We start from the raw sequence: 17,337 nt of genomic DNA on the forward strand, positions 1-17,337 counted from the left end.
CATATGTCGGCTCGTAGCACAAGCACGTCGTTATATTGGGCTTGTATTGCACGGCAGATGCCCTTTATGCAAGGCACCAAGCACTGCACCATTGCTGTATTGGGCGGTTCTTTGATTGGAACATAAACGCGGCGTATTTACTTCGTGTAAACAAATGTTTTAAAAGTTTGTTACATAATTTTATACCAATAAAACAAACGTGTCGTTAATATGTAGTTCAAAAAGAGTTCACATATTAAGCCATTGACCATTCTTCGAATATACAAACAAACAAATGATGCGTTTTGGGTCCAGTGTGATATTGAAATATCTTTGTTTGATTGCAAATTTTGTAATGATTGTCACATAAGTTCAGGAGGTGTTAAAATAAATGTGGTTTTAAAATTATTCTTAACAAGCAGTAATTCTTTTCTTATTATTGAAATCTCCTTTCAAGTAAAACGACCGCGACGATTCAGGGTCATTAAAATCAGATGAAGAAAATTCAGTGTGAAAAACCACTAAATCTGTCGCTATGTTTTATTTGTTTTATCAAAACAAATGCATTTCGCTATAAAAAGCAACATCAGTGTCTAAAAACAAAATAAAAAGTGGGATAAGAGCAAATGCATTTGCTTTTATAGCGAAATGCATTTGTTTTGATAAAACAAATAAAACATAGCGACAGATTTAGTGGTTTTTCACACTAAATTATTCTTAACAAGCAGGGCAGAAATCCATCGTGAAAAGCACATTTATGTGTAAACAAGAACTTAAAAATCTTTCCGCAACAAAACAAGCTCTAAAAGGCTGAGCCTAAAACGTTTTGTCACTTGCTTTTGGAAGTGAAGTGGAACAGAAGCATTATCTCTACAAAAATAATACCTTGAACTAGATTATCGTTGAGCTTGAAACTGAGACAAAAGATAAAACCGCTCTTGCGATGACCTACAAGTATTTTACCGTTAGTTGAGTCAAACAACAGCGCTGGCGGGCGGCAAGCACACTGCGCATGCGCAAGATGAATAATTCATGACTTTTCACTGCAGCAGGCTCCCGCAATGACAAGGCCTGTCGCTGCAAATGCTGAATAAAGTTGTATTCATTGGCCTGACTGACAAACCGCTGGTTGCTATAGAAAGTTGGTGCGTTTGAAACCCATATCCCGTGTGTTACGTCGCAAATTGTTCGTGGCTGATGACGCACACGTAATCGCTAATTACTGGGCTAATTGACGTAAAGCAATGGTGAAGGCGGGAGACTTGCTCAGAGGGCTTCAAGGTCATTGTTCAATGTCAAACGTCACAACTGGGTCTGACGTCAAGCAATACCAAATAACTTTTCGTTTTCCTTGAGTAAAAATCGTTTTCGGTTTGTAATCACAAATTTGAACACTAATAAAGACATTAAATCTGTCATCGCAATTTAAAATAGAATAGTAAACTTATTTGTTTTGTGTAATTATTCCATAAACACATTAATGCCTATTACTGCCTGCCATAAATACACATTACTGCGCATAGTAATATAACTCGAATATTCGAACGATTTTAATCAAATCTATTAACAAAGTTACACAACAAAACATCATGAAATAATTTTGGTAGGGAAATAAGCAAAACTCGATATTTCACTCAAGACCAAATTATATAAATTTCGTGGCCATCTTTTCGGTTCTACGTCAAACACATTAGAATATAATATTCTTTAGAAAGAAACCTCAAAAGGGCGCGAATATGGTAATTGTTTTGGTGAAGTAAACATTTTTTACTTAAAACACAAGTTAATAATTCTTAAAAATTAAAAATTCATAAAATTTAGTGTGGCAAATTTCAGAAAGGTTTAAACTAATACAATGTTTGAATACACATAGATAAAAGACAGCATACTTTTCCCGCAAAATCAAAGCAACATATGGGCAGGTCGGCAATTAATTTCTTAGAAGTCAAACTCATTGGTACAACAAAGTAGTGAATATATGAGAATGTACGAAGCCGCAGCTGGTGACTTTGCCTTGTTCCACTGTGGCAACTGGCAAAAATATGAAAAATTCATGACTGGCTACTTGGAACCGGCGACTTTTGTGAGTCAGCTGTAAGGTGCAGTTATGTCGTCCATATGGACAACTGTAAAACTGGCAATGGGTTGTCTTTGTAGTTTACCACTTGCTACACCAAAATAAACCAAATTACTTTGGCATTGTAAATGTTTACACCTGTTCACCAATGATGGAATACCAACATCAACGTTTTCCAAATGTTTTGTTTCTCAACAAATGTTGCGTTTTGTGCAAATGCAAATTGGTTATATTTAGACTTTCAAAACAGCCTTGACAGATAAACACAACGATATTTTGATGGGTACCTAAACTATTTTCAAATGTGGTAATCAACATGCATATGTTCTAAAACCGAAATGACCAATATTAAACCTTGTCAAAAGTTTTGATGTTGGACAGATTTGAGTAATTAGCTAGCAAGAATTGTGGTTTTAAAAAAAAATTATTGACAATGTACAAACGTAATCCATACATATGTTTTATTGGCTGCTAGCAAACTCTGAAATGGACTCAAAATTGCTTGGGGAACGAACAATCCCCCAACCAATCAGACGCCACCTTCGACCAAATGCCGGTGAAAGAAAATTTATTGACCCGTTGTTCTGCTTCGTACATCTGTTAAAGGTGCATTATACAACACACTACCACCGTCTGTGAAGGATCTGATAATAGCAAGAAATCGCTAAATCTTCAAACTTGCTCTTGTAGATGCCAGGGCCCGCCATAATCAATTTGTAATAATACTTCGCAATCCAAAGTTTCAAATTTTAAATAAATCGTTTAGTATGGGTTGGGAGAAAAATCGGTTTTGCGTTCGTTGTGAAGAAATTAACGAGAAATATAATGGCAAAATAGTGACAAATGGAGCAACATGTTTTTTCTCAAACGCTGTGACCAATTTTCTTAAACGTGGCAATCATTCCTTTACGTCGCTGGATTATATATATATGTATTACACATTGGATTTTTAAAACGATTCAAGCATCGTGTCCATTCATGTAATAAACTTGTATTCAAATTTGAGAAACATTAAAAATTTAACACTAGATCATGGAATGCCAAATTTTACCGAGTGTTCTGTTGAGAAATGTATGCTTGGCAATTCTGTGTAATATGTTTCCTATTCGGAAAGTACACAAACCAAAATTTCCGCTGTAACAACTCGCAAACACCTTGCGCAAAAACCAACAAAGCGCGCGTGCAGTTGGGCGTCAAAACAAACGAATTACCGTTGTCGTCTTTCGCTGTGAGTAACAAAAACAAGCAAACATTTGCCAACTGTCAAGCGCAGACAGATGTCACAACGAACAAATCCACGTGCTCACTGGCGATTAACTGATTGCAAAACCAACACTTCCTTCCTATACCCCGCACCGGCAACGGTCAAAGCGAACAATACTCCTGCTGGCAGCTCGGACCTGATACACCCCTAATGCTTGATTAGCAGAAAATTACCTTATCACGACAGATTTACCTGTTTTAAATAGAGATTTCCTGTTGTAGCTTGTTTGTTTGTTGTTTTGTCGGAGAAATTAAAAGGAGTGACTGGCCTCGCAGTAGGAAATAAGTTTCAAATTTCAATACCTTGACATCAAATTGCGTGATTACGCCCTGCGATAAATTAATCGAGCAGGATTGCATTGAAACGCATCTGCAAAAAAAGTGAAATTACTTCATGGGTATTCGCACACATTGGATGTAAATTCGAAAATTTCACATGCCTAACGTATAAAGTTGGAATAGCAATTGGGTTTTGCATTGTCATGAAATATTAACGGCCCTGGTCTACGATGACAAGCGAATCGCATTTGTGGGAATATTACGGACAGGTTTAAGCATTCTGTTGCTTCGTTTCGAAGTTATACTAATGAGACATAGATAAGGTCTCCAACATCGAAGAGTAAATATCTACTATCAACCCGACCAAAGGTTAGCAAGTGCCATCTGTTATTTTTACACTGCAAGTGCTTTTGCATGAATTTCCACACACAAAAAAGCTTGTGTTTATCAACCATACACGGGTTTTAAGGTGTAGAATTTGTTTTATTTCACCTACTTTAAACAAAAAATCAGGGTCAGTGGACAAAGTTTAATATGAAATATACGTCAAAATTACTTCCAAATAAAAAAGTAAAAGGTTTTAGATAGCGTAGTGTTTACTGGAGATGTGCTATTCACTCGAATTTTTCCATCGTGGTCTTGGTAATAAACGCGCACTTTTATTTTAGTCCGGTCTATGGAACTGGTGGATTTTTTAATCAACGAAATGAACTTGTTTGAAATAGCGGAACTCGCGACCTTGATGTGCTGAAAAGTAATTGCACACCCGAAATCGATATTCGTGATTGCGCGCGACTCCTTACGTAAAAATATTAATCAGGAAAAGCAATCCGAAGGGACAATGTAGAGAGGCAATGGACGGCGTTGACCCCCCGCTGGACAACACTTCATACAGGTTGGTAATTAACAGCAATAGTGTGGAGTGCATGGCCGTTCTCTCTCTCTCACTCTCTCCGGCCCTGCTGCTGGGTTTTTGTTACCACCGCGCCGTCAATAAGCTGGATCGGCAAAGGCAGATAGCCATATGCCGTCCGTGTCGCCGCTGCTAATAAAGATACAAAGCGGGAGGCGTTTGTCCGCGAAAGAGCAGAGCACTTTCTCTCTCTCTTTTCACAGCGGGTGCATACTTCGTTCAATGCAAGGGCACACGCGTGCTTCTAGCGAAATTATCTGTGCTCTCATGGGGCGAGCGGTAGAAAAAAAGGGGACGAGGCTTTGAATGAAATAAACAAGAAGCGGTGCAGATGTTTCACTAGCCGGCGTTCCCTATAAAACGGCAGCGGTCCATTGACTAACCATCGCAGTTTGCAATCAGCACTCAAACAAGCAACATCCACGGGAGCAAGATTTAAACAGCAAAGGTTTTGTGGCGAGGCGCGTTTTCAACGCTGAAAAATGAAAGATGGAAGAGATAAAGTGGATGTCTTCAACGGGAAGTGCAAACCTAAGGTAAGCTTCTGCAAGTGTTTATACGCACTAATTAGCGCAACCTGAAGTATAACTTCCTAAAAATGATCTCTTATATAAAGAATTTCGCAATGTGCGATAACCTCTCAAGACCTTTCGCATTTAGTTACCGTGAGCACCGTGCACTCTAATATAATAAATTTTACGAGAAACTTAACAGAATATTCGTATTAACCAACGGTCTAACGTGGTTTTACATAAGATGACTTATAGCATCGGGCAAAACAGGTGGCGCGCCGCTGGTGGGGTAACAGCCGAAAGACGCACGATTTTGGGTCGATATTGCGAAGTGAGCGGCACATTCCGAAAAGTGCGACGTTGCATAATTGATAAGCAAGCCTAAATGTCACTTGCCAAAGAAGGAAACGGGAGTTCCTTCCCAACCAGCCGACGCTCACGTACAAACTGTCGGCTGTGGCCGCCCGTTGCCACCAGCAACCGATGAATAATTGATTTAAATGCTCTGACGTCACCATAGAGCCTTGCAACGGCTTCACTAAATCATTAGAGTCGCCTGAGCCGTTTTTCAAAAGTCAAACTTCGAGCCGCTTCTATAAAAAGACGTTTTAAAAGGAAAGGGGTCGTTGAAAGCTTTCTTGGATAGGCGCTTTTAAATCTTGGTGCTAGTGGTGGTCAAGAAAGGTCGCCTTTCGAAATCGGAAAATGCCATCCGAAACTTTAATTAATTAAAATAGAAAAATGTGTTTACAGCACAAGCCAATTTAAAACGCCTAAGCGACATAGAATTATCAGATTATTTATCGTTATCTTTCTTTCGACAGATGGCAAACTGTAGATCAAGCCGATGACATAAGATGGAAAGCTGCGAACAAACGGTAAGTTTAGATTTTTTGCAACAGTTCTAGCACGCCCAAATTTAACTGCCAAGGACATTTGTACTAAATCAATAAGCGCAAATGCAAAGGACATGTGCTTATGGTCTGGCAGGTGAAAACGGCAGTTTCAGCACCAGGCTGCTTGCACTAATTGGGTACAGGGACAGCTGCTTTACGCTTAAAAATACCAGTCGTACCCGTTCGCCCACATAGAGAAACATGTGTATGTAAGCAAAAAATCGATACTTGCACATTGTGTAGTTCACAATTGTATTTTAAACCAATACCCTGGCACATGTTTAATTCTAAACGATTTGAACTTGAAGCGGTGGTAATAATAAGCGCAGCTGATTTTAATCAAAAATTAGATCATTGGTCCGTAAAAGTAAATTTTAAAATAAGGCCAAAGCCATTTAGTTTCTATTTTCGCACCATAAACAGAAATCACAAGAAACCAATTAGCCCAGAATTAAGTTCCTCGTAGGATACGAGGCTCTAATAAGACGCTGTAATCTTTGCTGGTATACTGTACTCTCTCACAGCATCCAACGAACGATTTCATTGTTTTAAGACGCGTGACCATTGTCCGCGTATTCTATAGTTTGGCCGCAAGCAGGACGTCTCTACAATTCGCTGCGTGATAAGTTTATTGTCTTTAAAGCCCGCAATTACAGAACATGGCGAAAAGCAAAAGAAAAAAGTTGCCCCGATCGGTATAAATCACGCCTCCTAGCAAATAAAATCATTCCAATCATTGGAGTTGATCTAATCAGCAAGAATACTGGCAAAATGATTGGTTGTTGCTAATGGCATGTTCCGTGCGTATTTAGTGTGTGATCCTTACTGTTTTATACAATAAGGCACGCGGTGAATGCCTGCGGAACACTGCTACGTACATCACCAACCAAGCAATGGATGTAGTAGATGAATTTGAGGCAGTTAAGCCCAATTATAGTGGAAACAGGGCCAGGCTTGACTGCAAAAAACGGCATGTTTTGCTCGCGTTTGCTGTGCATCTTACTGCGTTTGCACTAAGGCACGTGGTGAATGCCTGCGAAACACTGCCACTTACAACACTAACCAAGCACTGGTTGTAGTCGTAGATGAATTTAGGGCCTTTTAGCCCAACTCTATAGGAGCAACAGAGTTGACTGCAAAAAACGACATGCTTTGCTCGCGTTTGCTGTGGATCTTACTGCTCTTGCATTAAGGCACGCGGTGAATGCCAATAAAGTACTGTCATAATCTTCATGTGAGAAATATAGATTCAGTTTGGAGTCTATAAAGCTGACACAGCCAATTTGTACCCTATAGGCTAGAATACATTTGGCCGTATTATTGAAAATAAGCTTTTAAAAAACCATACAAAACCAGGAACACACATTTTCCTGTAGATGTATTTTTCCACACAAAAAAACTTGGTCTTGCTTACCTTTCAAATGAATAATCCTGATTAGCTGGTTAAAATTGTGTTTCTTTTTTTCAGGTTTGAGACCCGTTGAAGTAAGTTCCAGCCTACCTCGAACGGCTCACAGAGCACCGTTCTTCGTTTCCTGCAAGTTCCAGCCTTTAGCAATCCAGCTTTAAGGCAACTGCACAACTCAACAACAACTTACAGAACCCAGCGTTGACCCAACAATCAATTTGTAGTCAGCATTGTGCGTTTGACAATCACTCAGTTTAGACTTTTTTCCTAAACAATTCTGCGTTTATTCGTAAACAATACCTGGTTAAAAGTTAAGACCGGACATTTTGTTTGATAGCATGCCCATAAACTAGTTTAAGAATACTGTTTTAAAACCACTTTTCTTCATGTAATGTATCATATTGCTTTCTCCCTTGAGTTCCAACAAACAAAGGTTAACTTTGGTTTTGTAAATTCTTGATGTATTATAATTATGAGTGTTGTCTAAGTGAGAACTAATATTTCTGCCACCAACTTCTTCAACTAGCTATCATGTCTGTTCATGAGTTCCATTCCGCTCCGTTTGGGAGCTCACCTTTGTATATGGCACGTGACTTTAGTCTACAAGCAGCCGTGCTCGCGTTTGCTGGTACACTCACTGTGAATCTGTGCTTTGCAAACTAAATATTGCAAAAAAACTACATTTTGATCTTAAATTTTCTGCCGTTTTGAGATTAAATTTATGTTTAGATTTGTACAAAGTTAGAAAACCTTTCTTTTGTGTGCTTCACTGTGAAATGTAAATACTTTACCTTCTTGGATCAGTGCAATACTATCTGTACATACATACTGTATATACTTTTATATCAACCTTGTACATATACTTTTGCGTGGAACTATGTAAATAAACTAACCATAATAAAAGGATAGTGCTTCTATATTGGAGACCGCTTGTCGTTTGGAGAACTTGGGCAGTCAACTAGTCATAAATTATGCAGAAGTAATGAATCACTGAAATGGATGTGGTTACATGCGGTATAAGAGTAAAACAATTAATTGCGTGAGTCAGGTCATAAAGATCAACTGTAAATGCGTAGAAAAAAGGTTTTGAAAATAGATAACATGGTAAATAATTATTTTCTTTTTAATCGAATACCGAACCCAAATCTTTGAAATAAAAGCTTGCAACAAAAACGGTTTGATTTTTCCATAAAATTATTTTTTTTGTTCACTTTAACGTAACATTAAGAAGAAAAAGATCAATAATTTTACGGTTCATAAAATAGCAAGCGGTTGTCCTACAATCTGTGCTTTACTGGTTTTCTGGCATTTTTGACGACTTGTTTTAAGTTCCCATCATATAGTACAAAAAAACACGTTCTAAATTTAAACAAAAGAAAACGAACAAGCGGTACAAACCTAATTTGAAAATACCACAAACATAACCCGTGTTTTGAATTATGCAAAACTTATTCGTGTAAAATGGCAGTGACAGCTGTTTAGCACTCTGAGAATTGTTTCTCATATAGGCAACTTAATATTGGTTCAAACACTTACACAAAAATTTACACATAAAACAATATTATGTAACTTAGTTGAAACCTTTTTCATGTACAGAACGATTTTCTCCTGTTTGTAATACCATAAAAATTCCACTTACTAACGGTGCCTACGTTAAAGGTTGAGCAAACACGCCCAGTACTTTACATTAAACACAACACCACCAGCCAATCATGTCAGCTTCTCATTCACAAATCCGTTTCATCACAATCCCACTCCATAAAGTCGCTTGCTTCCTCGATGACGTCACTGCCTCGAAACGGAATGACGTATTCTATTGGGTTTGGACACTTGAGGGCGTTTGGCTGTTGTGGAGTATGTCGTGATTGCGGGGTTGAGGATAACGAGGAAATTATGCTTCCACACTGTGCTGCCGTACTGTCATTGGACGACATTGTCGCATATCCGTCTTCTTCAGTTTCGCAAAAATTGGTTATAGTGTCGCCACTAGAGACGCTCCCGTGCTCTTTGTCCCAAGTTACAGTCCCTTGCGACGTCGAATCGCTTTCTGATGATTGGTCGTCGTCCTGGCTGCACCGGGAAGCTCCGAACGGGGCTGCACCAGTTGGGACTTTATCGGATGTTGCTGATGCAGAGTACTTATGACTGATCTTTTGCATCTCTTGCAGCATCGTCCTTTTGATTTCATCTTGATGCTGAACGAGCGATCGCAGAAAATAATCCGAAGCGCTCGGGATCACGCTCGGATTGGGTGAAAGGTCAACACGTGACTCTTCCACTTCCGTAATCCCGCTAGTCATGTGATTGCTGGCCCTTTCCGCCTCATTGAGATTAAAGGTAGGGAGATTTTTAGTTTTCTCGTTTGCGCGAGCCGCGTGAATTGGATAGTTCTTCACCGGGGTGCTAGACAGAAAAATGTCGTGAGGACCAATGACATCATCAAGATCGTCGTCGTTTTGTGGCGGGAGATTTTCCACAAGCGGTGCACGAGAGCCCGAAGCAGTTTGATCTTTTAATGCGACTTTGTGAGGAATGACGTCATGAGTACTAATTTCCGTTTGATATGAGTTTACTCTCGTTGAAATGAAGGCAGATTTATGAATTAGTGGGTCATGGTCCAACAAAGAATTTGATTTTTGGTCTTTTTGGATCGTATAAACTGTTTTCACCTCGGTCTGCTCGCTAGGTGTCTCTGTTTGAGCCTTGTCATCTAATTCAGCTAAATTTTCATCCGGCCAAAGATTTTCATAGTTCGGTTCGCATTTTTCCGGTTTTACTTGAGCTTTGTTACGTTCCTGCAAATTCTTTTTCATGTGTTGGAGTCCAGCTACGCGAGCATACGATGGATTATCGCCTCGATTTTGTACTCTTGACTTTATGAGGCGGTGAAATTTTCGCGATGACGTCACTGAGTTGGCTGTGCTTGAGGCATCGGACTTTATCTTGATGTTTTCCAAAGTGGAGACTTGGTTAGTGGTTTGAATTTCTTTCTCGTTTTGGTCGTTGGTCGGTAACGTTTCAGGTTTCAGCGAAGACTGAAAAAGATTTATTTAGGTTGGGTTTGCTGTTTCTCAAGAACACAAACTTTTCGAACAGGCAGCTGATATTGGTTTATTTCTTTAATGCTAAAACTCTAGTTATACCCAAAGATTGTACGCATGATTTGGTCTGAAAAAATTTCCCCTTTTTTCGTTTCGATTGCACATGGTAAATGGTTATGCTGGTGTTTCAACTTAAACCTTATGCGTAAGTTGACCACTGTCCTGGTGACATATTACAGTTTTTTTTAAGACCGCTTCCACTACACATTGTTATTTTTTCTGATTTGTTCGTAATACTAGCGTATATTAAAGCACCAAAACAAACAAAACATAAAAACAAAGTTATATTATCACAATTGTTTTGGTGTATGCTAAGTTATGTTGTACAGTTTTGCGTTGATAAAGCTAATCGAGCAATAAATCAATAGAAGACAGTGAATAAACAAACAAAAAACTCAAGCTTACGTCGTTCACAATTTCTTCATTATGATCATACTGTTGCTGGTTGCTTGCAAGGTCGCTAAGTTTTTCCAAGCGCAGAATCCTCGTCCTCATCCGATGAAGAAGGCGATCGGTTCTCGCACTCCTACTCCTGTCGCAGCCGATGAACGCCATTAGTTAGTTATTTGTTAATGTTTATAGTATTCTAGGTCTGTTTCCAGGCAGCAAATTCACTGTTCCTGAAAATGTTATATTCTCTTGTTAAAATAGACCTATATTTGTTATACTGTCAACTCGGCTCTCAAACTCAATTCACCTCAATCAACAAACTCCTCCTACTGCATCTGAACGATCCTCGTATTGCTGCTCTGTATCGAATTGTGAAACAACTGATGGTTACTTTTTACTGACCTCTCGATCTTTGTTAATAAGACTGTAATGCTTTCGAATCTTGTAGGCTATAAAATTAGATTGTTTGGTCTACAAGCTGACAATGAACAAATTTGCTTCTGTCTTTTAAGGCAAAAGTATTTTAAGACTTTCAACTCCTCTGCTGTCTTGACAAAGCTATTGTGTTTCTTTCATCCCACGAATTGAAACCACGTAGCAAAGAATATTGTCTGCTCTGCAAACTGACACTGATACGTTCTGAAGTTGTACTTCACAGCATATATGCTTTGGATGGCATATAAATTCAGAAAATGAGATCAGGCGACAAAGGAAACTTACCTCGAGACTCGTCTACTGGTGTTGACTTTGTCTTCGCCTAAACACAACAAGCTCGATTCAATATTTCAGGAATTTAAGCAGATGTTTGGAAAAAGGCCAAGCTAATAGTTTAATTCCTACTCTTCACAAATCATTAAAGGTGTATGACGAAGTTTTTTGTTTATTCCCTTTATAACTTATATACAATCAAAATGACTCATACTCAACAGATTTAGATAAAAAACATACAGAAGTGAATAAAGGTATGAAATATTTCATTCAACCTTAAACGCAAAAGTTGGACTAAAATGCAATAAATTGTAGGGGATAGTCCTACTCGGATTTTAAACAGCGATTTATTTTAAGAAGTTGCCTAATAAAGGCTAATAATGGTTTCGTGGATTTCTAGCAACCTACTATCTTCACTTTAGAGTGATCATAATGATGATATTTATTCATATTTTTTATATTTTACCTGTGGTTTTGTAGGAACTGAAGATGCCAGTTAAGGAAAGTATCTATATTCCATGTAAATTTATTGACTGATTCGGTTACTTGAAAAATATTTTCGATCCTTATTTATCCTTACTTTTGTATTTATCGCTAATTTTCATAGGGCTCAAATGAATCGAAGAAAGGTCTGAATCACTAAAGCAACGACGTGGTTGAAATGGCGACGGCCCAGCTTGTTTTATCGGCGAAGGCTTCGGTTTGGGATCTGGCGGTGCAACCACACTAGAGGGCGCTGTGCTGGTCTCGGGCTCTTGTGCACTGAATGCAAATATTTTGTTGATTTTATCAAATACAAATTTACAGGTACAAAAAGCATGCAAAAATTAAAAATATATGTGACTAAAGTTTGATAAAACAGCAGCATGTCCTTTAATGGTGCAGAATGGGGCAAGTCTAATCCTTTTGAAATATTTATAAATCAATCGACTATGTATTTGCATATTGCACAGCGATTGCAAAATTTTCAATCATTTCTACGATATTGAGTGAAGCTATTTCACATTAAACTCAATTTAAAGTGGTATTATCGTTGAGAAAAGAATAAAGCCTTTTCCTCGTTTGCAATGATAATTTTACCCCCACTTAGCTGATGCAATCTTCTTAGCTTATATAGTCTTTATATTGCAATATAACTTTCACTTATAATAACCAATACATGAAATTATTTGCAGACAACGAAATTAAAAGATTTAGGCATATACCTTTCTTCGACGTTGCAATGTTGGGGTACGTCGCTAGAGGGCGATAAATCACCCAAAAGTTTCTCTCTGGTTGGGGAACTTTTCTTTTTAGGAATTCCGGTAGCAAAGCGTAAACATTGCGCCATGTTACGTACTGGTGATGACGTAGATATGTACGGATAATTTCGTGCAATGACCTCAGGAATCTGAAACGCAAGTACATTTTTAACGTAAATATTAGTAGGCTGTTAAAATATGTACAAAACTAAACTCCGTTTGTGACAAAATTCTCACTACAATTTGTTTTGTAGCTTAAAATAATCTTCAACTAAGAGTCCTAAGCATTGTCTTATAAAGGCATCTTTCCCAGTTCAGACCAATTGATATAAAAACTCAGAGAAAAAAGCGAAAATTACCGATAAAGTTATTGGCTACTAGAGAAGGAAATGTTAATGTCTGAATCTTTTCTTAAGAAATCCTGAACTGTCAAAAACTTCCCAACCTAAAAAATCTCGACTTAATGCACATCTACTTGCCTTGTCCGTTGCAACTCCAGTTAACACGAAAGTTCGACCAAACGGCAAATCTTCACAACATGAAGAAGATTTGGCATGAAAGTTTCCTCTGCTTGGGTTATCTTCTCCTAATCAAAACATTAGCAAGTTTCAAATAGTACAAAAGTAAAAGGTCATTAGCATATAACAGTATTCAGCTGGGTATATGCTATAACCCATAACCCATAGTTCGTAAAAACAAAATTAAAAAAATGAATATCTAACTTTTCAAAGAGTTTTCTGAAAAAAAGACTAAAACGAAAATACGAACTAAAACACTTTCTTTGACGATTTTAATGCGTTTTTTCAGATTTGTTTGACTTTACATGCCTTTTCAAAGATGTAGAAACCGTGCAAAAACCTTAATTTAAGCAAGGGCCTGTAGACCTAAATATATACATCAGACGCCCAAAATGGTTAGAAACATCCGGCAAAGCAACATGTTCTTAAACTTATTTTTCCGTATAACCAACCGCTAACCTATTTTCATGGCGTCCAGCAACTCTGTTTCAACACTTAAGGTTCGATCCAACAATATCCCGTCCGATCTTGTTCTTTTTCTGCGATCCAACTCGAGATTTTTTGGCTCGTTCTCGAGGGACATTATTTTCACAGGTTTTGCGAAGTGACCACTTGTTTCAGGCGGCTTTGCTGCATCTGTACGAGTGAATTTAGTTCAGTAATTTTTCTACAAATGTGTTACAAACATCTTCACAAAAACAACGCCCTAAAATAAAATAAAAGCATGTGTCCAATAATTCTTGAAGTGTGAGGAACAGATAAGTTTGAAGATCAAAAAAATAAATAAATCAATTTTTCTTTGACTCACATCACGCCAGGCCTGCAGTACAAAATACCTTAATTAACATTAGATTAACCCAACCTTTAACGCACTTCGGTACAGCAAAGCAAAACTGTTAGCCTGTGGTGAAGTTTAAAACCACGACAGTTGGGCACATACAAAAAATCACAAGCAAATAATTAAATTAAAAACCTTTTTCCTCTGTATTTGTTTGTGGTTGGTTAGAATGTAGACGAGTTCCCACAAACGAGGATTCGACTAACTTTGGTTTGGGTTTAATTGAAGAAGTTTCGTCTTTCCGATTTCTTATTCCCCTTCCGGACAAACATGAATATTGGTACGATGATGAATCCCACTGGGGTACGCCGTTCTCAACTGGTATCTCTTCTCTGACGAAAGATATGACATAAATAAAGCTGCGGAGCTCACACAGCAGATAGATATTTGTTTTGTTGGATATTTGGTATTCCAATAACTATTCCAATAACACTATTCTGAGAATAATAATAAAAAAAAGAAGATATTTTTTAAGAATTTATTTTACTGCAAGTAGGGGTGTCCAGCTCTTAAAACTCTTTCTTTTGACTCAATGGGCACAATAGCCACTTTGAGTCAAATAAGAACCTGAAATGCGAACGGCAGTAGAAAAATGTTCTATGCCATGTTCTATGTGTTCATGATTGCTTGGGCGATAAAATCAAAAAAAGCCTTGTTCTTTAAATATTTGTTCGTTCAATTGAATGTATGTCCGACATGCTTGGCAAAAAACGGTGCTAGTTTTCTTTTACAAAACGTCGTTTGCCTTCAATAACAAACTACGTTAACGTTAATTGGTGGAAAAAAAAACAGCCATACGTTGTTCGGGCGGCAACTTACTTGGTTTGAATGTGTACAAGAACTTTGCGCTGCTCCGATTTACGACGAGGATATCGTTCATAAACGTTGATCTCATCCATTTTACGACTGTCGACTTCGTCTTTGCTCGTCGCAATAGAAATATTATCAACATCCGCCTGCAGTAAGATTTCCATGTTTGTTGAGACCGCCCTCCGTTTCTTGCCCTTTTCATCCGATTTTGATTTTCTTGCGAACAGATTCTTAAAACTTAACATTGATCGACTGCGGCGCAAAACAGGAGCTTGTGGGTTCGATTCTAGTCTCTCGTCAAGAAGATTATCAGCAGATGAGCACGTTGCTTTTGCTTGCTCCGTTTTTAATTTGTTTCTCGCTGGTTTGGCTGGCTTCGTTTTGCTTTCTTGCGCCTTAGCTGATATTTCAGTTACATTTTTATCTTCGCTAACGGCCGCCAAAGGCACACAAGGTTGCTGTGATGTGTTCTTAACATCCGGACAGCGTCTAGGACTGATTCCCATTTGTGAAAGCTGGTTCTGCTGGCGTAAGGATTCAATACAGTCCATGGAAGCTGATTTGTGTATATGCAGCGGCCCGACACCGGAAAAAGACACCGATTTTCGGATCGCCGATCTTAGCTTGGAGCGCTCATGGAAATCGTTCAACTCCACCTTAAGTGACGGGTCCTTGGCTTCGTTGAGGGACTGCTCGTCGACGATGATGACACTGTCTTCCGCGAAGTACGCACTGCGGTGTTTTGATTTTAAATTACCGACGCCCTCGACATGCTTTTGCCTTAAAACGGATCGATTGGAGCAAGCAACGTCGGACTTGTGTCTCGCAACGGTCGCTTTACTTTCGCCAAGTTTTCTTTTTTCTTTCTTTTTGCTTCCCGAGGAGAAAATCGACTTCCACCACCTCCTCTTTCTCACCTCCTGCTCCGCTTTGCTCTTCTTGTCGCTTTTCTTTAAACTTTCCTTTTTTTCATCTTGTTTTGTTTTCGACGCTTGTTTTTTTGATGAAGCTTGACTTATTCCATTGCTGAGGTCATTGCGAGAGCGATGGATAATTGTGGAACTTCTTGCGTCGGCGGAACGGCAAGTCAGGAAACCGTAGTCATCGCAACCGTTGTACGTAATAATAGACATAACTAACGCATGTAAAAAAATTCCCGTTCTCACGTGATCATACTGTCTTTAAAGGGAAACTTAGCAAATATTTTACTGCAAATAAAAGGTTCTTCCCAGCCTTTTTTTCAACAAACAAAAAATAAATAAGCTTTAGGTATGAACCATAACTATTGGGCATTCACGTAGTTTACCTAAAACCGGATTTTTGCTTTAATGTTACTGTTGTAAAACATAAAAAAGAACATCATACAGTTTAACTGTCAGCCAATGTTCAATACATTTTAAAGTTTAAGAATAATTGATTAGCTTAACCGAAGCACAAATATAAATTTAAATTAGTTCATTTATTCAATTTAATCTCTAAATTAGTTTTTCTCTGTCCTATTTAAAGTCAAAATATTTCGATACTTAGTAGGCTAAATATACTATGTCAGCACAAACACATTGCTGGCACACATCACAACAAAGTCTGAAAAAACTTCTTCTTTCATTATGAAGTATAGGATCGATAATCTGGCGCGGCAACGAGGTATGGAGCGCCTAATTTAAGGGCCCTTGGACGAGATAATAGGAGATCTCTACCTACATTTCTGTTACACAGTCAAAACTAATCAATAACAGACACTGAGTTAAAAGCTATAATGAGTCTAACGATACGGCATTACTGAATATTTTTCTTTATATATATAATGTTATTTAACTGTATACTCAATACCGTACCTTAGTGTGCTCATTGTACTGTGTTTCTATTAAATATTCTCTTTGTAACGACCAAACGTAATTCTGTATAGGACTGTAAAGTTTTAGACTACTCTAAAAACCAAAAACTACGTCCAAATATTACAGTGCACACAAGGTAACGTATGGTTTGTCACACAAATCTAGGGATTAAGGACCTTTTTGTATTCGAATCATACCATTAGTGTCCATCGCGAATGGTCGAGAGAACTGCACTTCCTCTCAAGCCTTTATTGTTTCCACAACCAACAGTTTAAACTCTCACTAACATTTTTCTAATTACAACTTAGTTAAACCTCATCAAATGTTCAACCAACTAGGAAGCAAAACAACCCAACGCCAGCCAAGTTAATCCTAATGTTCCAAAGGTATTGTGACATCACAACATGTCTTTCCAAAAGGCCAAGTGAAGCAAATATGACTCTGTTAGCTAAATACAGTCTTTCAATAGACTTACAAAGAATGCAGTTTGGGGCATAAAGTATTGTGTAGCACTTGGTGAGACGTAGTTTTGAGGGCACTCATCGCAATCGAATGCCATTGTTTCGAGC

The 17,337-nt window shown here is 38.2% G+C and overlaps 1 protein-coding gene and 2 long non-coding RNA genes across 3 annotated transcripts; 1 reads left to right on the top strand and 2 right to left on the bottom strand.

Moving 5' to 3' along the window:
• Positions 1-1,344: 1,344 nt before the first annotated feature.
• LOC145228833 (uncharacterized) lies at positions 1,345-7,399 on the bottom strand. Its single transcript, XR_013860307.1, has 3 exons — positions 7,334-7,399; positions 3,513-3,689; positions 1,345-2,010 (listed from the first exon to the last, which is right to left on the bottom strand). It is a non-coding gene; the product is annotated as an uncharacterized LOC145228833 (long non-coding RNA).
• LOC145228832 (uncharacterized) lies at positions 4,883-8,244 on the top strand. The gene is made up of 3 exons (XR_013860306.1): positions 4,883-5,047; positions 5,848-5,901; positions 7,388-8,244. It is a non-coding gene; the product is annotated as an uncharacterized LOC145228832 (long non-coding RNA).
• Positions 8,226-16,727, bottom strand: LOC145228830 (uncharacterized). The gene is made up of 9 exons (XM_080094025.1): positions 14,943-16,727; positions 14,259-14,455; positions 13,745-13,921; positions 13,247-13,353; positions 12,732-12,916; positions 12,107-12,288; positions 11,539-11,575; positions 10,834-10,960; positions 8,226-10,362 (listed from the first exon to the last, which is right to left on the bottom strand). The coding sequence occupies exons 1-9, from the start codon at positions 16,064-16,066 to the stop codon at positions 9,055-9,057; spliced, it is 3,444 nt and encodes a 1,147-aa protein (XP_079950151.1). The 5' UTR covers positions 16,067-16,727; the 3' UTR covers positions 8,226-9,054.
• Between the last annotated feature and the right edge of the window lie 610 nt (positions 16,728-17,337).

The sequence above is a fragment of the Phallusia mammillata genome, chromosome 5 (genome assembly GCF_965637545.1).
Source record: "Phallusia mammillata chromosome 5, kaPhaMamm4.hap1.1, whole genome shotgun sequence".
NCBI classification, from domain to species: Eukaryota; Metazoa; Chordata; class Ascidiacea; order Phlebobranchia; family Ascidiidae; genus Phallusia; species Phallusia mammillata.

What these genes read in the sequence shown, in the direction of transcription:
- LOC145228830 (XM_080094025.1), bottom strand. Translation starts at nt 16,066, where the DNA reads ATGTCTATTATTACGTACAACGGTTGCGATGACTACGGTTTCCTGACT. An exon ending in CTTGTACACATTCAAACCAA is followed by an intron (nt 14,456 to 14,942) that starts GTAAGTTGCCGC and finishes ATCTTTCGTCAG; the next exon opens with AGAAGAGATACCAGTTGAGA. An exon ending in ACCAGTAGACGAGTCTCGAG is followed by an intron (nt 10,961 to 11,538) that starts GTAAGTTTCCTT and finishes CGGCTGCGACAG; the next exon opens with GAGTAGGAGTGCGAGAACCG.